Source organism: Carettochelys insculpta, chromosome 2 (assembly GCF_033958435.1).
Source record: "Carettochelys insculpta isolate YL-2023 chromosome 2, ASM3395843v1, whole genome shotgun sequence".
Lineage (NCBI taxonomy): Eukaryota > Metazoa > Chordata > Testudines > Carettochelyidae > Carettochelys > Carettochelys insculpta.
Genome location: NC_134138.1, coordinates 145,360,078 through 145,384,264, shown reverse-complemented (window position 1 = coordinate 145,384,264; position 24,187 = coordinate 145,360,078). Strand labels below are relative to the sequence as shown.

Here is a 24,187-nt window from a genome sequence, read left to right as displayed (position 1 = left end):
ATTTAGATCTCAGCTAAAAGATGATCACATCTCCTCTTGAGCCTGTTTGTTTAACCAGGTGGCTATATGGGGTGGGAAATATTCGGGCTGTCTTATTCAATGGATCATAATGGCTCTATTAAGAATTAAAAGGAAAAAATGTATCTGCTTAGGATCTTTGGGATGTTACAAAATGCTTAAAGAATATGAAGATAATGTTATGCATATGGCCAGTGAAAATTCAAATAACCAAAGATCTTAATTCAGGTTAACCACCAGGCTGAAAAGGGATTTTAAAATCAAATTTTAATTATAGAACTTTAAGAAAATAACTACTTAAAGTATAACTTTAACAGGATTTAGGAGGGGGCGTGGGGGGGAAATGTTCCTGAATGGAGAGCTTCTAGACTAATTTTCTCCCTCAAGCAATTTTTACAGAGCTGAGCTATAAACCGCCAGAAAAAAGAAAAAGCTTCTGTAGAAGGCCAGACACAAGTTCTTGTTACAACACAGTGAGGAAACAGAAACTCAGTTGTGAGTTTAATGCCTTCAGCTTTTTCACTCTTAAAAACTGTTTGAAATGAGTATGTCAGCTGAGTGGCGTGAACTTCCCAACAGTCACTGTCACGATTCCAGATCTTGTTTAAAACAGCAAATGCCATTAAGAATGTTTTCTTTTTGTAAATCACATACACACATGCATTAATATAATTACGTAAGTGCTTAATGTGTTCACTCCAATGAGTAACAAAATATATTAAGACCTGGTTATAATTAGCACCTTTCATTACCTAGGTACTTATGAAAAGAATATGTGCAAAAAAGGGGTATGTTACTTTTCCCATACTGCTTGTTTGCTAGCCTGCAATTGTTCCACAGCAAGGAGAGTTTTGTGAATAATCTGGCCTGCAATATTTCCAGAGCACAAACAGAGGCTTCTTTAGTAATAAGCGGGCATCATGTGAAGCACTGTAACTTATGTTTGTAAAAAGCAGTAAGGTACTATATGTTCTATTCACCCATCAGTTTTTAAATCCATTGACTGCAATGGGAATGCCCTGGATCTATACTGCTGTTAAAAGAGAGTAGAGCCTGGCCGGTTACTTAGCTTATGTCTCCACTATGCTGCTTATAATGAAACATGGAGATATACATGTCTCATAGGACTAGAAGGTAATTCAAGAGGTCATAGAGTCCAGTCCCCTGTACTCACAGCTGGACCTATCACCATCCCAGCCAGACTTTTTTTTAATCTAGCCTGTCCCAGACCCTTGAAAGGCCCCTTCAAGGATTAAACTTACAAGCCTGTGTTTATAAGGCAAATGCCCTAACAACTGAGCTCTCTCTCCCCACGACTGCCCTGTCACTAAAAGTCAGCATCTCTGTCAACAAAAATCACCCTAAGAAGGGGTTTCACCTTGTCAACAGTTGTTGACAAAGCAGAATTCACACCTTCACTTGCCTCTGCAAAACTCTCTTGTTCATGAGGGGAATGGGTTAAGCACCCATGAATCACAAAATTTTTATCAATCAAGTGCAAGTGTAGACACCGCCTTATGGTATGTCTACACTTGGGAATAAAGTCAAGTTTGTTACAAGTTGAATTTTTAAACACTGGATTTTATAAAGTCAAGCTTGAGTATCCTGGCCAGATACATAAGTTGATACAGTTTGTCCCCAAAATGGTGCCTGAGTTTGACTGCGGAAGCAGTGCACTCTGGGCACCTCTCTCTCACAGTTCCCCACTCCCTGCTGCATTTTGGGATTTTGCGCCGGAGTCTTATTGGGCGGGGGGAAGTCACTGCAAGTGTTTCTGGCTTTCTGATGTCACCATCCCAGAATGCATTTTCCTCACCTTCCCTTCCTGCTTGAAAAAAAAAAATTGCATTTTCACACGCTTTTCGTCTCGATTGCCAGCGGCCATTATAGACAGTGACATAGATCCCAATATGCTTCGAAGTTTGATGTGGTGTTTTGTGCTCAGTTAGCACACTGATGCAGTACCTTCTGAACATAATGCCCATGAAGAATAAGCTCATTATTGTCAGGGCCATCAAGTGACATGAATGTCTGGAGAGAAGAACCATGGAGTTTTGGGCAGCACTGGAGTCACTGTACAGCATGGAGTGGAGGTTCTGGAGTCACAAAACCAGCACAGACTGGTGGAATCACATTGTTTTGCAGTCACAGGACGACCAGCAGTGGCTGCAAAACTTGCGCATGCATAAGGTGACTTTCAAAGAACTTTGTGAACTGTTGTGTGCCGCCCTGAAGTACGGTAATACCAGAATGAGACCCACTTTGACAGTTGAGAAGCACGTGGCAATTGCCCTTGGGAAGTCTGCAATGCCAGACAGCTACTGGTCAGTGGGCAAATGTATGGTGGGGGCTGTTGTCATACAGGTAGTCAAGGAGATCAACATGCGTCTCTTAAGGAAAACAGTGATTATGGGGAATGTGCAGGACACACTCGACAGATTTGCTACCATGGAGGTCCCTAACTGCAGTGTGGCCATAGAAGGAATGCATATTCCAGTCATGGCATTGAACCACCAGGCCTCACAGTATATTAACTGCACGGAGTACTTCTCTATGATGTTGCAGGCGCTGGTGGATCACAAAGGTCCTTTCACTGCCATCAACATGAGATAGAATCATAGAACACTAGGACCGGACGGGGCCTCGAGAGGCCATCGAGTCCAGTCCCCTGCCCCGACAGCAGGACCGACCACTATCTACACCATCCCTGATAGACATCTATCTAATCTGTTCTTAAATATCTCCAGCGAGGGAGATTCCACAACCTCCCTTGGCAACTTATTCCAGTACTTGACCACCCTGACAGTTAGGAACTTTTTCCTAATGTCCAACCTAAACTTCCCTGAGTCTTTAGGAATTCTGGTCTGTTTAGAAGGTTCCAGAGACATACTTTCTTCTCAGACCAGACAAATAACACTGATGGTACAGAAATGCCCGTAGTGATTTTGGGTGACCCTGCTTACCACTTGAACCCTTGGCTCATGAAGCCATACACAGGAGCCCTGGACTTCAACAAGGAACCCTTTAACTACAAGCTCAGTAAGTGCCAAATGGTGGTGGAATGTGCCTTTGTCTGTTTAAAAATGAGGTTTAGGTGCCTTCTGACCTGCTTAGACCTCAGTGACGTGAACACTGACATCATCATTGAGACCTGCTGTAATCTTCACAACATTTGCGAGGTGTGAGGTCAAAGTTTCATGCCTGTGGGGGCAGGGAGTGCGTGAAGAGATCGAGGCAGAGGTCCCAGCAAAAAATTATGAGCAGTCAAGTCCAATGGAAAAAAACAAAGCCCAGAAAGTCACACTGAAAATCAGGGATGCCTTGAAAGCCATGTTTGTGAATGAGCACGAAGGATGTTAACTAGCACCCCCTGCAATCATGCTGGTTCTTTGCGCCTTATGAAACCACCCTTAAAACACGAGACAGCAATATGACCCACCCAACCCCAAATCATGTTAACCAATAAACAAAACTCTTTTTCCAGAATACAATGTTTTTATTTAGGGGGCACTAATGGAAGAGTGGTGCGGGAGGGGCGGGTGGTATAGGGAATTAAGGATAATGAAGTCATGGTTAGTCAGAGATTAACCTTCTGGCGGGTTGGGGCTAGGAAGCAGAGCTCTTCATGTCCTTCCTCCCTTTGTTCTGGGTCCCTGACAAGAGGAGGGTGCCGAATCTGTGGCGGGATGAGGTATGGAAAGAGATAGGATCAACTGGATAGGGAATACTGAGTCAGAAGTAGGGGACTGGGCTGACTGGGTTGAGGGAGGTCTAAACTGATGATGCATGGAGTGACTGGGGATGCAGTGCTCTGATCAGGGGAGGAGAATGAATGGGGTAAGGGTGGCATGTATTGGTGGTGCCTGGAGTGGCCTGTGGATGCTGTGCCACTGAAAGGTGATAGTAATGTATACCAACAGTAGAGCTTGTAATGGGGCATTTGGGGGTGGGGTGGCATGCATGGATCACTGACTATCAACGAGGTAATTAATTCCATCTGCATGCTCAGTGTGGATCTGTCTGATTGTGATTTCCCTATCAACAAATTAACTCTGTTGGCGTGTCCATCAAGAACATGATTGAGTCATGCGTTCATTCTTGTGCTTCCATCATTTGCTTCCTCTAATCACAAATGTCAGGGTTTTTTTTTGTTTTTGTTTTTTTTTTGAAACTGCTTGGATATAGTTCTTCAACAAATCATTCCTGCTCTTCTTCTTGCACCACATCATACACAGACAAACTGTGAGCTCTCTGATCTTCCACGATTGTTTGCTGATAAAGCAAATTTAGAAATATTTGTTAACATTTTTATCTTTTCTCAGAACAATGAACATAGTGACAGAAATAGTGGCTGCCTGTCTCTCTGGAAAAACATATTGCAACTGCAATGTCACTCTTATTACTTGTAAGACGGAAGAATTCATGATTCTAAGGAGAACGCTTTGAGCTTGCCCATGAAAGAGAACAGGATCAATACTATGGCAAGCTATCCTCAGTTCACAGGACAAAAAACGTTTCTTAAAGCAATGCCAGAGTGAGGGTGGGTGTGGGGGGACTTAGAGGTGGTGCAATATGTAGGGATGGCTCAGCATGTCCCAAGGAATCCTGAGCATGGGGGAGCGAGCATATGCTGCTTAAAGCAGTGCCTGGATTTTCAATTCCAAAGTGGCTGCTGTATGAGCTAAAACAATCATTGAAAGTCACTGGGGGCACACACGTGAATGAGGGGTGGGTCCGATCGCCTGCCAGCCCTGAAGGGTGCTGCCATGTGTGCAATGGCACACATGCCCTGGATTTTAGAGTGGCTGCACCAGGAGATGCATGAGTTTGCTCTGCACTCGATAGGTGCCAAACAAAAAAACATTAATGACCCATGAAACTTCCCACACATTCTTGGGGGCCAAACGAGACACCAGCCTGATTACACAAAGAAAATGAGATAAGGAAAGATTGCTCATTCTATCCCACTACTATGTTGGAAAATTTGCAAGAATGGTCTGTGGTGCCACGATTCCAGACCACTTAGTGGTGGCTTGGCACAGTAAGCTGTCTTACCATGGAACCAGGAATAAGTCAGGTCTCCCCAAAAATCTGGTGATGAAAATCCACAAGTGCCCATCTAAGAGCTTCAGCTTTTTGTCCAAGCAGGATCTGTGCTCCCTCCCCAGGCACATCAACAAGTTGTCCTAAGGGAAACTGTGACCCTCCACAACAAGATTGCAGCATACTAATGTCAGCAGGAAAAAAACTACTTACCAGAAGTGCCCTCTGCAGGATCCAGGTTGGCCTCTGTAGCCGCCTCCTGAGTTACATGGATGGGATCTACTGGCTCCGGCTTGATAAAAAGCTCCTGGCTTTCAGGGCCCAATTCCAAGCTGATCTGCACCTTGCTGTCAGCCACCACTTCCACTCCAACACATGCTGCAGCACTCTGCTCAAACCAGAGCTGTTGATACTTCTTTTGTGGGGAGAGGTTGCGCCTGTTGCCAGAATAGCTTTCAGCTCCTCATAATATCAGCATTTATGGGGAGATGCCCCAGACTGAACATTGGCTGTCTTGCACTTCTGGTGATTCTGGCACAGCTCCTTGACATTCACACAGCACTGCTGTGTCACCCTCTTGTAACCTCTCTCGAACATGCCTCACAATATTTCGGCATTAATATCAGCATTCCTTTTGCTGGATTTGAGATGGCTCACAACCATGTCTTCACCCCACACTGAAAGGAGGTCCAAGATTTCCTGCTGGCTCCATGCTGGGGCCCTTTTCTGATCCTAGAAACTCACAGCTACGACATGTGCTAGGTGTGCTGCAGAGATGTGATCTGCACATCTGCTTGGCAAGCTGGCTAGAGAGGAAAGAAAATCTAATCAAAATTCCCAGGCTAAGGACCTTATGACCTTCCTGTCACCTACTTCCGGCTCACCTGGAGAGCAGCAGGGGAGGGCGATGACTGGAAAGGACACCTCAAGGGGCACTGTGGGGCAGTTTCCTGGGCTAATAAAATTGATTTTAACCCTGGTTAATCTACACTGTTTAGCTCAACATTGCAAATTTGATTTTTCAAGTAAACTTCATTGGGAAGTCAGCAGTTCAGAAGTCGTTGCTATGGCTGCTTAGAATTGACTTATTGAGTGTGGAGGTGTAGATGGAGAGTTTTTAAAACTGACCATAGAGCCTTAAATTCAACTTTATCTCCTAGTGTAGACCAGGCCTTAGACACATATTTGTCTTACTCAGATCCTCTTTCACATGATGCAGTGGGACACAAATAATTATATGCTCAAAGGTAACATTTACAGGACATTTGCCTCAATCAAGTTCAGCTAACAGCTCATTCAGATGGCTTCCACTGACCTCAATAGCAGCTGGATCAACTGTTTTACTTTGCTTTCTACTTTACTGTGTACGAGCTCAACATATAACCTACCTATTCACCAGCTCAACAAAATAAAAATGTTTATATGTATGGGTGGGACTTTAGTAAATGTGCCCTTGGTCTCTCTTAAGAGCTCTTTCAGCATGTTGATATTAAGTGTAAACATAGCATGTTGGCTTTAATCTACATCCAATCACAAATTAACATAAATATATGTTGAAATGCTAAAGCGGACTGGCAAAATTCTACTGGATTGGTTGCCTGGGGCAAATAATTTCAGCTAATGAACAAGTAAATACCATTAATTCTTTTCTTCATCATGGTAGGATAAAGAAGTGTATTTTGTGGCAGAGCTGGTGACATTTCATGTCATTTGATGAGGTTATGCTGAAACATGTTACGAATAAGCTTGCTCTTAACCCAAAATAAGGAGGAGGGACTACTCTTGAGGAAAAAAGCAACATTACTTTAGCATTCACTACTTACAATTCTTGCAATTATACGGTGCAAATTTCCCTCTTAGGGCACACAACAGAATTTTTGTGCCTTGCCTATGATGGTGTTTTGTATGTAGTGCCATAAAAAGCCTTCTTTTATCTAATTACAATTCTGGTAAAACAGTCAGGTGTTTTTGTTTTGTTTTGGTAGGAAGGGAAGCAGAACCATAAACATAAAAGACACTGTGTCATAAGGATACAGGACAGTCTTGAAGCTGAAGCACAAGAACAGGCAAGCAGAGGCCCAGTCTACACTTGACATTTTACTGACAAAACTATTTCAGTTAAATAGTAACAGAGAGTAAGCCGTGCTAGTCTATACACTATCAAAACAAAAAGCAGTCAAGTAGCACTTTAAAGACTAGCAAAATAGTTTATTAGGTGAGCTTTCGTGGGACAGACCCACTTCTTCAGACCATAGCCAGACCAGAACAGACTCAATATTTAAGACACAGAGAACCGAGTCTGTTCTGGTCTGGCTATGGTCGGAAGAAGTGGGTCTGTCCCATGAAAGCTCACCTAATAAACTATTTTGCTAGTCTTTAAAGTGCTACTTGACTGCTTTCTATTTCAGTAGTCTTTTTTACTGCAATAGTTACATAGCTAGGTAGAAGTCCTACTGCAAGTGTGTTTATACCAGTATGTTATTCCAATTCCTGCACTGGAACAGCCATACAAGAATAAAGCATCAATAATAACTACACCCACATTAGTAGAAAATACGAGTATAGTTAAAGTGGTACAACTTTCAGCGTAGACCAGGCCAGAGGATTCAGTCTCTGACCTAGTCTACACTACTGTGATCTAAGTTATGCAACTTCCGCTATATTAAGTTGACACACTAAGATTTCCTTAACTTAGTGTCTTCACTGATGTCAGTCGATGGCAGACGCTCTCCCATCAACTCCACCTATGCTTCTCATTCTGGTGGAGTATCAGAGGCGACAGGAGAGTGAGCAGTGATCAGCGTATCACATCTATACAGGCTGAATCTCTTTAATCCACCACGCTCTCATCTGGCATGATTTTAGCCACCCAAACGACCACTTACCATGGGTGTGGCCAAGTTCCCCTCAGACCCATAAAGTTTGTTTACAGTCACCAGTCCTGGCTCTTGGTGTTCTGTGATGTTATTTAGCTGTAATTTACCCCAAATGTCTTTTAAGAGCCCAGTAAGCAGTGAAAGTATTGGTAATGCTGCTAGACAATAATGACCTCCCATAGTCCAACATATTCTCTCATGTTGAATAGTAACAGCGAGAAAGCCACACTAGTCTATATACCATCCAAACAAAAAAAGCAGTCAAGTAGCACTTTAAAGACTAAACAAAATAATTTATTTGGTGAGCTTTTGTGGGACAGACCCACTTCTTCAGACCATAGCCAGCTGTTCTGGTATGGCTATGGTCTGAAGAAGTGGGTCTGTCCCACGAAAGCTCACCAAATACATTATTTTGTTAGTCTTTAAAGTGCTACTTGACTGCCTTTTTGTTTTGATATTCTCTCATATGGCACTGGTCAGGTCCCACGGGTGCAGGACTAGAGAGGTTCAACCTGGAGTAGATGTGATAAAATTGACCCCCACAGGATTGATCACTGCCCCTCAAACTGGCAGGTAGTGTAGATGTGCCCTGTTTCCACCAATGTCAAAGACTTCCTGCCGAACAGTAGGTAAGTGACAATTCTCTATTTCCCCATATGCTTCCCAACATAGAATTCCCCACTCTGTTGGAATGACTTACTTTCTTTGTTCCCTAGAGGTATACATTTACATTCAGCCACATTAAAACATTGGCTGTTTGCTTTTCCCTTCCACTTCAGGAAAAGACACTGTGTTTTACCATTCACAGTCATAGTATTTTATACTTCCGTAGCACCTTTCTTCTCAGGTCACAATGCACTGTATAGATATCAAACATCCCTGCCAGGTAGGAAAGAACTGGCCCTTTTATGGAAAAGCCGCAAAAGAAGCTGAGTGATTTCCCAAAGGTCTCACAGTAAATTGGTGTCTGGGCTAGGAATAGAAACCAGATTTCCGGAGACCAGGTCCTGTTTTAATTACACATAACAGCTTCCCTCATTCTCTGTTAATAACAGCCCAGTTATCCACAACAAAACCATGTCGCTCAATAGGAACTATACTGAGAAAGTCCTAAGTTACCATCATTTACTCAGTGCCCAAAAGATATTCTAATAACCAAAGCTGTATCACATTTATTGCTTATTATCCTCAGATACATTTCAATTTTTCTTTGTGCCAAAGGTATAAAAACACTACATTTCTGGAAACACCCACCCAAACGTAAGCTAAAAGCACAACATTTGACAAAGGAAAAAGTCGGGAGTACCGTCACACAACACCATCTATGAATACAAAATTACCTGTAGAAATACTGTAAAAAAATACTGAAGTCTGTTGAGTCGGTGAGGTAAACAGCAACCAAAGCTATTTTGCAACAAGCACACTCACCATGTTGACTTCAGCTGTAAACATGTGTGAAGGTGAAACTGGTAGACAACCTGTAACACATCTGGCCCCCACCTTACAAAGATTTTCACATGTACTCAACTTTACGCCATGAGCAACTCTAGGGATTTGAATGGCACTACTAATAGTGCAGATGAGCAAGTGTGTAAGTCTTTTATAAGACTAGGACATTAGGTCTAGGTTTTCAAAAGGCGCACAGCACCCATCCACAAGTCCCATTGACTTCACTAGCACTGTGAGTTCTCAGCACCTTTGTGACTCAGGCCATCAAAAACCTCCCAGTAATGTTCACTGTACATTTTAAAACAGTCTAAAAATGAACTTGGCTCAGAGCATAATCAATATCAACCAGGAACTGAACTGTGACTAAAAGTGACGATCTTTAAAATTGCATTATCCCAAACTACAAAAAAGCGACGTCTGTCCAGTGTTAGGACTTGGCTATTGAAACTCAGCAGGGGAAACAGAAGTGGAATAAATCCTTCTCTGTTCCCTTTGGCCCCCTCTCCTTCTGTTCTGGCAATGAAGTGCAAGAACCCCTGCAGTCACCACTGCGCCCCTCTCACAGGAAGCCAACAAGTTTTTGAAAGGAAATACCAGCCCTCTCCGTGAGAAACCAGGCATTTAGCCATCGCCTTGTTGAAAGTTTTAGTGGGTTTTCCGCACAAGGCTGAGCTTGGAAAGCCGGCGCTTTTCTTCCAGCATTTAGCTCACAGACGCAGTCAATGGGCCAAAAGCCTCACGATCTGCTGCCCTAATACAGCGCACAGAGCGTGTGCCACACAGCCAGCCCGAGCGGGCTGCACAAAAGCGAACGTGGAGAAAGAGGCGCCCGCACTGCAGCCCTGCCAGGCTCGTGTTTTAGCTCCCTCCTTTCCGCCTGCCCGGCGCACGCGTCCACTGCCGATGTAAAACTCGGGGGCACTTTCCTTTGGCAACCTCCGCACTGTCACCGCCCGACCGCACCGCAACAACGCTGAGGGCCGAAAACTTCCAGCCCGCGGCTCCGAGCACAGTAGCCGGAGGAAAAGCCCGGCCCCCCCTTTACGTTTTTGGAAGGGGCCTCAATCCTCCCCCCGCCCCCCCAGCGGCGCTCCAGCACGAGCCCCTCACACCGCAGGGAACTGCCCCTCCCCCGCGCAGCTCCCGCGGCCCGTGCTCACCGCGGGGAAGAAGCTCTCCATGGCTGAGGCGGGGACCGAGGCGCGGCGGGGCGGGGCGGGCAGGTAGCACACAGGCTGCGCAGCGCCCCACGCGTGGCCGGGCTCGCTCCGCTGTCACGCGCCTCGCGCTCTGGCCATCACGTCTGCCCCCTCTCGCGTGTCCTCGCTCGCCGCGCTCTCATGCGGACAGGCGCCTTTGTCTCCTCCTCCTCTCCCGCAGCCTCACATCCGCGGCAAGGGGCGGCCCCGGGCACGCGGGGGGCACATCGCTGCTCGGAGCGGGCGCAAGGGCTTTGGCAGCCTCAGCAGCGCGGCGGGGAGTGAGCTAGCGAGCGGCCGCCGAGGAGCACGTGTCGGCCCCGCTGCGCGCCCAAGCGCTCCGGAGCCGCAGAGCCGAGGAGACCTCCCAGAGCTGAGCGCCGCCGCCGGCCGGGCCTCGCGGGAGAGTCCCCGGGGATTGGCCGCCCCGCCCCGGCTGCCCCGCCCCCGGAGAGGCGCCGCCAATCCCAGCCGAGCGGCCCTTGGAAGTCGGGCTCGGCCGGCGTGAGCTGCGCTGGCTCTGTGGGCTGGGGCGGCTGCCGCGCTCCGCCGGTTCCCCTGGCGCCGCTACTGGGCCCCAGACGCGTACCGAGGAGCCGCGCGTGGGGCCCCGCCGCCGTGCACGGCCGCTCTCTGCGCCGCTCAGCAGGCTGAAGGGGACGCGGGCACGGCTCAGACTGCAGTGTGGCTGGGAAGAGCTCCTCTCGCTTCGCTTGCACCCCGGCGTGGCTCCCTGGGGCAGTCCCACGCTAAAAACCCCGTGCGAGAAGCAAGAGCCGCGCACGGTAAACGCTTCAGGAGCGCCACTGCTGGGCCAACACCAACACAGTTACCGCTTAGGACCCAGAAAGGAAGTTCGTAGCGATCCCGGGAGCAGTTCGGGGAATCCAGCCCGCTTTTCCCTGAAGGCAATGATCTCCTGTTTAGACTTTGTATTGTGACTGGTAGCTGAGGCGTGTTCTTCAAGGAGCCAGAGCAGAGGCAAAAATAAAATGCATATTTGGTCTCTTTGGTGTATTCCTACCAATCACCCGTTGAACTGCCATGGGCGGAAAAGCAGTCAGGTAGCACTTTAAAGCCTAACAAAATAACGTATTAGGTGACTAGGGTGCCTGGGACAGACCCACTTTTTCAGATCTGGAAATTCTGAAGAGATGCTTTACTTTAAATCACACCCAAAGGGATAAAAATGCTTTCAAAAAGTAAACACATGCAAACAGACACTGGCCACACAAATAGTAGGCCTTTCTGACAGCCCTGGTTCCTATTGAAAAGATTCCATATATTTTTAAATGCAGAGCCATGTGAAGCATTGGAAGCAAAACTACTAGGTGAGACCTACTTTACACCTGTTTTAAAGGATAGCCATCCTTCACCTAACTCTTCTTATAAGAATTTTTTATGCAGGACATGTTACCGGGACCCATCACTACCGCTCGGAAAATATTTGTTGAAATATTTAGTATTTTACTGCATAATTCTCAAACTTTAGTCCATTTGGAGCCATATTAAAATTGCAAAATTCCTCCAAGCCATATCAAAGTAGTCTGACTTCAGTGTGGGAGACCACATATTGCAATATTCCAGACTTATTTCTCCTGCACCTTGTACATCCATTTTTAGACATTCATGGAGCATGAATGTAGAATGCTACTGTTTTGATTTGGTACCAATTTACACCTGCTTTGTGTTGTCATAAATCACTATGAAAGGTGCAAAGGTAGGAGGAGAATCAGGTATCATAACATGTAGAAAAGTGTGATCCACTACATTTGCATTTCACTTAAAAAGCATTATAGTAATAGCTAAAATGAAGTTTCAGTCCCTCATTCCTTTCATGCCCCAACCCCATTGACTTCTTTGTGAGTTTTGGGAAGGTGAGCAATACAGGACAGAATCCTTGGAAAATTGACAGCATAGCAACCCCCACCCCCAACACATGGTCATGCCTTAAAAACATTCACATGTAAAGGTGCACAACAAACACTACCACATAAGCTTGTGATAACATGGGATTTTTCATTCAACACAAATGTACAAACTTACCTTTAGTCTTCATTTGACGTTTCACGTGCCTAGTGTCATAATACATAGAAATAAAAAGTGAAATTCTGGCAGGTGTGAGAAGTAATGCAATGGAAGATACATCTTTAAGGTAGGATTGGATGTAAAAAAATTCTACATTTTAGGCGATGGGGTAATTTAAACTGATAGCTGTATACACTGTTTAGTTTACAAAAAGTTGTCTTATGTCTGAAAATAAGCTAGGCTTGATCTTCACCTCTGTTGAAGGCACAGAAGAAACTGAAAGGATGAACTCCTTAGAAGGGTGAGCAAAGAGGCCCTTATCCCCTCCTAATCCTAGTCCCAATCCTCCCCTTAAAAGGATGAAGGGCTGTATTACTGCAGCACACTGCATAACACCAGGAGGAACAGCCTTAGGCTTTCTCTACACAGAGGCTATGTCTACACTAGCCCCCCATTTCGAAAGGGGGAGGCTAATGAGACACTTTGGGATATGCTAATGAAGCACTGCAATGAATATGCAATGCCTTATTAACATAATAGCAACTGCGGCACTTCAAAAGTGCTGCTTTCGATCACACGCAGCTCTTCCACATGGGGTCCTTTTCAAAAGGACCTGCATGCTGCAAAATCCGCTTATTCCTATTTGGTTATAGGAATAAATAGGTTTCGAAGTGTGCAGGGTCGTTTTGAAAAGAACCCCATTTAGACGAGCTGCATGCGAGCGAAAGTGGCACTTTCGAAATACCATGGCTATCCTTATGCTAATGAGGTGTTGCATATTCATTGCAGTGCCTCATTAGCATATCCTGAAGCATCTCATTAGCACCCCCCTTTCAAAAGGGCAGTGTTAGTGTAGACACAACCAGGAAGATGTACATCACTGGCAGTTACAGTGCTGAGCACAGAGCATAGCAGTGAAACCACTGTTGTGTGTCCACACTGTCAGCTGCCAATGCATTAACTAGTGTGACTATGCTTGCGGCTCTTGCAGCGGCATTCAGAGCAGTGCCCTCTGGGCAGCTATCCCAAAGAACACTTCTTCCTCTTCTACCTCTGAGGCTTGTGGAAATGTAGAGGGGAATGGGGGCTGCAGGGCATCCTAGGTCCTGTTCCAATGCCTTGTGGTGCGTTATTAGGCATCCCAGCAACCCCTGTACTGCCATCTGCCCCGATGCCATCTTTCAATGGCTTTTGTGCTGTGCACTCTGCCTCCTTGGCTGCCGAAATGGAGTCTCACCTGTTGAATAAAAACACTGATCGGTCTCACTAACGCGTCACAAATGGCCTCCAAGTTATTCCTTAAGCTGCAAAGTGACAATGAGGAGTCAGACACTGATTTTACCACACATAGTACTTACAACCAGAGATTTCTTGTGGCATTCACAGATGCACAGACCACAGTGCAACACCATTTTTGAGCTCAGGAAACAATCACTGACTGGTAGGATCACATCGCCATACAAATTTGGGACGACGAGCAGTGGCTGCCGAATTTTCAGATGAGGAAAGGCATGTTCATGGGACTGTGTGACAAGCTCACCTCCACCCTGCAGCACAAAGACGTGAATGAAAGCTGCCTTGTCCATGGAGAAGTGTGTGGCAATTGCACTGTGGAAACAGGCTACTCCAGACAGCTACCAATGAGGTGCTAGTCAGTTTAGAGTGGGAAAGTTGACTATTGGAGTTGCGCTGATGGAAGTTTCCATGGTCATCCTGCTCCGAAAGGCTCTGGAGAACGTGCATGAGATTGTGTATGGCTCTGCAGATGGGCTTCCCTAACTGCAGAGAGGCAATAGATGGTAAGCATATTCCAGTTCTGGCACCAGACCATTTAGCTTCTACGTACTTTAATCAGAAGAGATATTTCTCCATGGTTCCCCTCTTTATGAGCAATAATTTGCTTAGGAAGCTGCAAGTGGGACTTTCTTCCTAGATCAGAAGATCACCATGGAGGAAGCCAAAATACCTAGTGTGATCCTGAGAGACCCCCACCTATGCCTTAATGCCACAGCTCATGAAACCGTGCAGTGGGAGCCTTGATAGCTCCTGTACATAATGATTGTGGTGTCTCCATTTCCTGAGGGATGCAGAGTAATCCCCCAAGGCACTGAGCAAGGGTGGAGCAGGGGCAGGCATTAGGGCACAGATACCAAAGGCCTATCACACTACTGTAGTACACCACGGCATCCACACTGGCACACCAGAGCTACACCCAGAGCACAATAAGCTCTTTGCTTCTCATTGAGATGGTTCACCCAGAGCGCAGCAACTACATAGCTAGTGCCTTCCCAAATGGACATCTGAGGAGTTACAGCGTGGGGAGCACAGGGCTGTAACTCGTCTGTGTAGGCTTGGATTTAGAAACACAAAATACAGCTTGGCAAAAAATGTCCCTACTGTGGGCTCCCCTGTAATATAAATTTTCAAATAAACTTCTGATTGCAGTACCATACCCAGAGACCAGTTTGTGAAAGGGAAGGCAAATGTGAATAGCTGTATGTGCAAAAGGACTGGTGTAGGCAATGATTACAATAAAGAACAGAAAAGAGGAGGAATCTGGGGTGCAGCACCCAACCTCCCATCTGAATGGGAGCTCTGTCTGTCACTTCTCTGCTTCTGCTGTTCTCCACTATGCCACTTGACACTAGACAGTTCAGCTCCTCCGACTACTTCCAAAAGTGGCCGTAACCTACATACATTCAAACTTGGGACAGAAGCAGCACATCTTCTGAATCACTGAGTTGTTCTGGCTCTGGTTTGAGGACAGACCTCTACACACCTCAAGCCAGCAGCAAGAATTGTCATCATAGGTGCCAGATTTGTATAAGTTTTGGTGGTGCCCAGAATCAGTTCAAGTTCCTCCTGCCACACCTGCCTTGGAAGCAGTAGATGTATATTCAAATAATGTAAAAATGAACTGGAAAGAGTAAGAGTTTAACAGTTGATCTGTACTGCACAATATCACTGTCATAAGGAAAATCTACTTAACTAACAATATCAACTTTTTGAATACTACTTAGGTATGACCTGGCCACACTAGGAAATAATTTTGAAGTCAATTTCAAAAGAAGGGGAGGTTTCGAAACGAGCAGGAGAGCTACTACACAAATATTGCTCCTTTCAAAATCAACTTCAAAATAAAAAGGCGGACATTTTGAAAGCGTTATTCCACTCCTGTATTGGGAACAGCGCCTCATTTTGATATTAATATCAAAAGGAAATGTATGTAGTCGCTGCCTGGCTGCCATTTTGAAATTAAAAGTCTTCCACGGTGCCGGCTCCCCCCAAAGCACAGAGATGCACTGGCTGGCACCAGCCGGGCTCTCTGGTTGCCAGCCCTGGCCATCTTAAAGCTGCATGGACCCAGAAACCCCGTGCAGGAAGCTGAGAGCGTGGTGGCAGCCACAAGCCCACGTGCCTGCAGCAGCACACCCTCCATCACCCCTCCAAATGCTGTGAAAGCCCCCAGCTGGAGCCATGGCCAGCAGCCAAGACCCCTGGGAACCCCAGGGATCCCAGGACACTGGGCAGCAGGGTTCCCAGGACCCCGGGCAGCCAAGAGGCAGGGTGCCATATGGCTGGAGCCCAAAGTTTGTGACCTCCTGGCCATCCGGGGGGGATGAGGTGGTCCTGCTGCACATGGAGGTGCAGAAGTGGAATGCAGCCACTTTTGCCTGCCTCATGCAGAACCCAGCCGGCCCAAAGGGGGCACCACGCTGGACCCCTGAGCAGGTGCTTTCAAAGGAAAGGAGCTGCACCATGGCTATGCAAAGGCCAAGGACGTGGCCTGGTGGTCAGGGGTGGCACTCACCAGCTGCCCCTGCTGCAAAGAGCTTGACCAGCTCCTTGGCCCACGGGAGGCAAGTCACCCAGAACAGACCCTGGACACAGCCAAGCCAGAGGGAGAGATCAAGGGCCCACTGCAACACCACTAACCCTGCACCCAGCACCCCAGCAGGAAGAGGGGTACAGCAACGGGGACCGAGGCAGTGAGGGGACCCTCTACATCGCCATGCTGTCAGAGTGCACAAGCCAGGCCTCCCCTGAGCTTCCCAAGACACCCTCAGCTAGGACCAGGTTGTTGGGCACCCTGGACCATCAGGGTAGCCAGCCTCCCCCACTGCCAGCTCGGGGTGCAACTAGCAGCCCCAGTCCAGGGGTCCCAGGGACGGCCATGGTCTCCACCCAGGAGAGGCCTGTGTGGTGGGGAGCTCTGCATGAGCCCATGGATAGCCACACAGGGCATGTGGCATGGGAGGACATGGGGGTGCGTGACTGAGCCCTGCACACAATCCACCCGTGGACAGACCCCTCAGCGCCTAGGATGCCCCAGGACCCTCACCCCCACAGGCAGGGAGGAACGGCTGACAGGGACAGGGACGCTGGCCCACACAGGCTGGTTGCTCAACTGATGGGGCACCCCCCCTCTCTCCTTATGTCTTCACAGCCTCAGTGTGTGTGAGCCAGCCCAAACTCCTTGACATCCAGGGAGTCCTGCTGCAGCTGGCAAGGGGCAAAACCTCCGAGGACTGGGAGCTGCGGAAAACAGCAAAATAGAGATAATGGATTTCAGGAGGGCAGATTTTGGTAAACTCAGAGAGCTGGTAGATAAGGTCCCATGGGAAGCAAAACTGAGGGGAAGACAGCTGAGGAGAGTTGTCAGTTTTTCAAAGGGACATTATTAAGAGCCCAAAAGCAAGCTATCCTGCTGCATAGGAAAGATAGAAAATATAGAAAAAGATCTCCTGGTTAAGCCAAGGCGATCTTGCATGATCTCAAAATAAAAAATGAATCGTATAAAAAAGTGGAAACAAGGACAAATGACAAAGGATGAATATAGGCAAACACCACAAGAATACAGGAGCAAAATTAGAAGGGCTAAGGCACAAAATGAACTCAAACTAGCTACAGGCATAAAGGTAAACAAGAAGGCTTTTTATAAATAGATTAGAAACAAGAGGAAGACCAGGGACAGGGTGGGGCCATTACTCAGCAAGGAGGGAGAAACAGTAACAGGGAACTTGGAAATGGCAGGTGCTTAATGACTTCTTTGTTTCAGTCTTCACTGAGAAGTCTGATGAAGGAATGCCCAACATAGTGAATGCTACTGGGAAAGGGGTAGGGTTAGAAACTGAAATTAAAAAAAGAACAAGTTAAAATCACTTAGGAAAATTAGATGTCTGCAAGTCACCAGGGCCTGATGAAATGCATCCTACAATACTCAAGGAGCTGATAGAGGAGGTATCTATCATCTCTGGAAAATCATGGGAGACAGGAGAGATTCCAGAAGAGTGGAAAAGGGTAAATATAGTGCCCATCTAAAAAAAGGGGAATAAGAATAACCCAGGAAACTACAGGCCAGTCAGCTTAACTTCAGCGCCAGGAACAATAATGGAGCAGGTAATTAAAGAAATCATCTGCAGGTGATAGGGAACAGCCAGCACAGATTCATAAAGAACAAATCATGTCAAACTAATCTGATAGCTTTCTTTGATAGGATAACAAGCCTTGTGGATAGGGGAGAAGCGGTAGATGTGGTATACCTAGACTCCAGTAAAGCATTTGATACGGTCTCACATGATATTCTGATAAAAAAAACTAGGCAAATACAATTTAGATGAGGCTACTATAAGGTGGGTACATAACTGGCTGGATAACCATACTCAGAGAGTAGTTCATAATGGTTCTCAATCCTGCTGGAAAAGTATAACAAATGGGGTTCCACAGGGGTCTGTGATAGGACCGGTTCTGTTCAATATCTTCATCAATGATTTAGATATTGGCATAGAAAGTACACTTATTAAGTTTGCAGATGATACCAAGCTGGGAGGGGTTGCAACTGCTTTGGAGGATAGGGTCATAATTCAAAATGATCTGGATAAATTGGAGAAATGGTCTGAGGTAAACAGGATGAAGTCTAATAAGGACAAATGCAAAGTGCTCCACTTGGGAAGGAACAATCAGTTTCACACATACAGAATGGGGAGAGACTGCCTAGGAATGACTAGAGCAGAAGGGGACCTAGGGGTTATAGTGGACCACAAGCTAAATATGAGTCAGTGTTGCAAACACAAACAAACATGATTCTGGGATACATTAACAGGTGTGTTGTGAACAAGACACGAGAAGTCATTCTTCTGCTCTACTCTGTGCTGGTTAGGCCTCAGCTGGAGTATTGTGTCCAGTTCTGGGCACCGCAGTTCAAGAAAGATGTGGAGAAATTAGAGAGGGTCCAGAAAAGAGCGACAAGAATGATTAAAGGTCTAGAGAACGTGACCTATGAAGAAAGGCTGAAAGAACTGGGCTTGTTTAGTTTGGAAAAGAGAAGATTGAGGGGAGACATGATAGCTGTTTTCATGTATCTAAAAGGGTGTCATAAGGAGGAGGGAGAAAACTTGTTCTTCTTGGCCTCTGAGGATAGAGCAAGAGGCAATGGGCTTAAACTGCAGCAAGGGAGGTTTAGGTTGGACATTAGGAAAAAGTTCCTAACTGTCAGGGTGGTCAAACAGTGGAATAAATTGCAAAGGGAGGTTGTGGAATCTCCATCGCTGAAGATATTTAAGAACAGGTTAGACAGATGTCTATCAGGGACGGTTTAGACAGTACTTGGTCCTGACATTGGGGCAGGGGACAGGACTCGATGGCTTCTCGAGGTCCCTTCCAGTCCTAGTGTTCTATGATTCTATGATACGTTGTGCAAAATAGCACAGGCTGTAACAACAGTGGGGATATTACCTTCAAACGTCCAAACGTGTCAAATATCTGAACCTCGTTTTTAAACATCTAAAGGCACATTCCACCACCATTCTGCACCTGCTCAGTCTGTGATTAAAGTTTTCCTTGCTGGTGTCCAGGGCTCCCGTGCAGGATTTCATAAGGCAGGGGAGCAGAGTGTAAGCAGGGTTGCCCAATATAACAACCGGCATCTCCATGTTGCCAATCTTGATTTTCAGATCAGGGGAAAAAAATCCCATCCAGGAGATTTTGGCACATTCCAGAATTTAGGAATATATGGGCCTCATGAACCCTCCCTGACCAGCCAGCACTGATGTTGGTGAAACAACCTTTGTGATTTACCAACCCCTGTATCACCATGGAGAAGTCCCCTTTCGATTTATATACTCCAAGGCCAGGTGGGCCAGGGCCATGACAGGGATGTGCATTGCATCTGTTGCCTCACCACAGTTAGGAAAGCCCTGGGCAACAAAGCCATCCACTGTGGCCTATACATCTCCAAGGGCCACAGTCTTCCTCAGGAGACGCTGACAGATTGCATGGGCCACTGCAACACCATGGACCCCACTGTACATCTACCCACCCCAGACTGATTTGCCACTGACTGGTAACTGTTGGTGGTTGCATATTTATACAGTTCAATTGCCACTTGCTTGTGAACCGTTAAAGCCGGCCTCATTTTTGTGTTGCTGCACTTCAGATCAGGCACCAGCACATCACAAAGTTCCACAAAAGTGGACTTGCACATGCAAAAGTTCTGCACCCATTGCTGGTCGTCCCAAGACTCCAAAACAGTGTGTGTGCTGGTCTCACGAGTCCAAAACCACCACTTCACTGTCAGAAATGCAGTCACAGCAGCCAGCATCTCTTAGTTCTTGGCCCACAGTTGGGAGATTTGCTTTTCCAAACCATCCTCGTCCTCATCAGCAGCAACACCAGTAGGATAGTCAACCAGCATGGAACTTTGAAACTGAAGGACAAATTGTGTGACAGCCGCTGTGGTTGCTGAAACAATCTGTACTATGAGTTGGAGCCTTGGTGGATCCATGCTTGCGCTGGAATGCCACAGCAGGAAATGGCACTATCTCCAGTTCTTTTTTTGTGCGATTAGTGATTCAGTGAATTCTGGGATTCCAACCTGAAACACTCACAAGTAACTGGGGCTAAGGCACTGGGGGATAGGTACCCGCAATGCAGTGCTCATGCTGTTGAACTTGCCTGGGGGAAATGGGACGCAGAGATTTGACATGGAAAAGAGGTGGGTCAAATGTCAAGAAGCTTTGTAGACAATTAAATATTTGAATGCATTAAATATCATATTTATCTTGTAGTGTAGACACAGCCTAGGATATTAAGGCCTGGCCCACACAAGGGTAGAGGGAGTCGACTCCAGATATGTAATTCTAGCTTTGTCATTAGAGTAGCTAGAATCGACACATCAGAATAGACTTTCTCCCCTTGTGTAGATTGTGGCTGTTTGGTCTCGTGCCTACATCCCTGACTCCACGCAATAGCATGGAGTACCACAGTCAATGGTTAATCCCAGAGAGATCAATTTTGCCATGTCTTCACAGACGCAGCAAAAATGAACCCTGGAAGATCGATCATGGTGTGTCGAATGCATGGTAAGTATAGAAATACCCTAACTGATAACAGCAGTAAGTTGTCTTCTCTACGTCTGTGTCTAGACTGTGGGGTACTTTTGGCAAAAGATATGCAAACTGCATACTGTTTTGTCGAGAGAGGCTTTTCTGCCATTTGGCCCATTCACATGGGGCCAAATGTCAGGAAAAAAAACCCACCTCTCTCAAGACATCCCTTCTCCTCTTTCCCCAATCCCACTGGTTCTCAGTTCTTCTCTTTTCTAACCATTTTGAGCCTCCCCCATCCTGGCTCCTTATGAGATCTGGGTCTCCCCTGGCATTCATAGAAGAGTAGGACTGGAAGGGACCTCGAGAGGCCATCGAGTCCGGCCCCCTGCCCTCATGGCAGGACCAAGCATTTTCTAGACCATCCCTGAAAGCCATCTATCTAACCTCTTCTTAAATAGCTCCAGTGATGGAGACTCTACCACCTCCCTTGGCAATTCGTTCCAGTGTTTGATCACCCTGACAGTTAGGAACTTTTTCCTAATGTCCAACCTGAACCTCCCCTGCTGCAATTTCAGTCCACTGCCTCTTGTTCTATCCTCAGAGGCAAGGAAGAACAAGTTCCCTCCCTCTGCCTTATGACACCCTTTTAAATACCTGAAAACTGCTATCATGTCCCCCCTCAATCTTCTCTTTTCCAAACTAAACAAGCCCAATTCTTTCAGCCTTTCTTCATTGATCAAAGGTCTAGAGAGCATGACCTTTCTTGTTGCTCTCCTCTGGACCCTCTCCAATTTCTCCGCATCCTTCCTGAACTGCGGTGCCCAGAACTGGACACAATACTCCACCTGAGGCCTAACCAGCGCAGAGTAGAGTGGGAGAATGACTTCTCGTGTCTTGCTCACAACACACCTGTTAATGCATCCTAGAATCATGTTTGCCTTTTTCGCAACAGCATCACACTGTTGACTCATATTTAGCTTGTGGTCCACTATAACCCCCAGATCCCTTTCTGCTGTACTCATTCCTAGGCAGTCCTTTCCCATTCTGTATGTGTGACACTGATTGTTCCTTCCTAAGTGGAGCACTTTGCATTTGTCCTTAGTAAACTTCATCCTGTTTACCTCAGCCCATTTCTCCAGATCCTTTTGAATTATGACCCTATCCTCCAAAGAAGTTGCAACCCCTCCCAGCTTGGTATCATCTGCAAACTTTATAAGTGTACTTTCTATGTCAATATCTAAATCGTTAATGAAGATACTGAACAGAATCGGTCCTAAAACAGACCCCTGCGGAACCCCACTAGTTACACTTTTCCAGCCGGATTAAAAACCATTAATAACTACTCTCTGGGTACGGTTATCCAGCCAGTTGTTCACCCACCTTATAGTAGCCCCATCCAAGTTGTATTTGCATAGTTTATTGATAAGTATGTTATGTGAGACAGTGTCAAATGCTTTACTGAAGTCTAGGTATACCACATCCACCGCTTCTCCCTTATCCACAAGGCTCGTTATTCTATCAAAGAAAGCTATTAGATTGGTTTGACATGATCTGTTTTTAACAAAGCCATGTTGGCTGTTCCCTAGCACCTTACCACCTTCCAAATGCTTGCAGATGATTTCTTTAATTACCTGCTCCATTATCTTTCCTGGCACAGAAGTTAAGCTGACTAGCCTGTAGTCTCCCGGGTTATTCTTGTTCCCCTTTTTATAAATGGGTACTATATTTGCCCTTTTCCAGTCTTCTGGAATCTCTCCCGTCTCCCACGATTTACCAAAAATGATTGCTAAAGGCTCAGATACTTCTTCTATCAGCTCCTTGAGGATTCTAGGATGCATTTCATCAGGCCCTGGTGATTTGCAGACATCTAATTTTTCTAAGTAAATTTTAATTTGTTCTTTTCTTAACCGTTGGGTTCCCAATCCCCCTCCCCAGACCAGTCCCTTTGCTCAGCTAATCATGTTCCATTTTCTCAGCTCCCAGTCTCTTTTCCCAAATAATTTGTCTCCCTGCAACATCCAGTCCCAGTTTCCCTCTCTCCCTCACCTTGCCAGTCTCTCCTTGCACCTCCTCCTCCCCCTAAAGATTTTTCAAGGGCTTATAACTTGTCCAAATTTGGACAGATTTTAATGGAAATTACAAAAGACACACCCTCAACACAAAGGGCTCCTCTCTCAAATTTCAAGTCTTTGATCTAAAGAATTGGGACTCTAGAGTTTTTGAAAGAAAGTAAGTGTTACCAGAATTTAGCAAAGGCAAAACAACATATTTCTTCCTAGTCTTGCTCTCAGAAACAGCTGAGCCATTTTAGTGGAAACTTTCCAGAAAAAAAGAAGTCAGCCTTCATGGGAAATTTCAGACAGAATGGTTTTAACATTAGAAACGTTATAAGCAACTTCAGACAGGGTGTTCATCATGGGGAGTGTAAAGAAACCTTAATAATAGGCACTTGCCCCACCTATAATAAGTGGCTCTGTTATACTGAGGAAGGATTTACAGGACTGTACTACAAGAATTTGCATTCTGCATCCAGTCAAGATGTAGCTTTAAAACTTAATTATGGCTGTGAGAAGAGACCAGAAGTTACAGAATAACAGCGTGAGTGTCAGTAGAAAAAAAAAAACGTTATGTCCCAGGATTATCAGGAGCTTCACACAGGTGGCACTTTGCATTCACATAGGATGTCTGAAAAAAATGGTAACTTTGCACAGACTCATAGCCATTTAAAGTGGAGAGAGAGCATTAATCTCATCTGGTGTGACCTCCTGAACAGAACTGCATCAATTTGCCTGGGCATTAGGGTGCTGTTAACAGGCATAAACTGAGCCATTTGAAAGTGGTCACTCCACAGCTTTCAGCAACAATGCTCTGTCAGCACAGCCTGTGTGCTGAAAGTCAGCCTATGTAAATGTGCTACTAAGTAACCACCTTCACCCAGGACCGAATTCTCAAATCTTTTCCAAGCTCCTGTATTCAATTTAAATATTAACCCACAGCACCTGCCAAAGCACTAATGGGCACACAGAATAAAGCAAAACTGTAAATTCAGGACCAGCATGATTTGGAAAAGCATTTTCCAAAAAACTTGATCAATAGCATAAAAATGATTTTTTTTTCATATTTGTATGTTTTATTAACAAGTTGGTGTAGCATCCCTCAGACTCCTCACAACAGAGTCGAGTATACACAACGTATTTCAGAGATCTGATTAGTTTTGGTCATTTTAAGGCCTCATATTCCTGAGTTA

General features: G+C 45.9%; 1 protein-coding gene across 1 annotated transcript in view; it reads right to left on the bottom strand.

Moving 5' to 3' along the window:
- MYO10 (myosin X) overlaps nucleotides 1-11,512 on the bottom strand; it is a 341,810-nt gene extending 330,298 nt beyond the window's left edge. Inside the window, exon 1 of the mRNA XM_074987822.1 lies at nucleotides 10,547-11,512. Within this exon, the coding sequence (XP_074843923.1) occupies nucleotides 10,547-10,567 (21 nt within the window). The 5' untranslated portion in view covers nucleotides 10,568-11,512. The remainder of the gene's footprint in view (nucleotides 1-10,546) is intronic.
- Nucleotides 11,513-24,187: the final 12,675 nt, after the last annotated feature.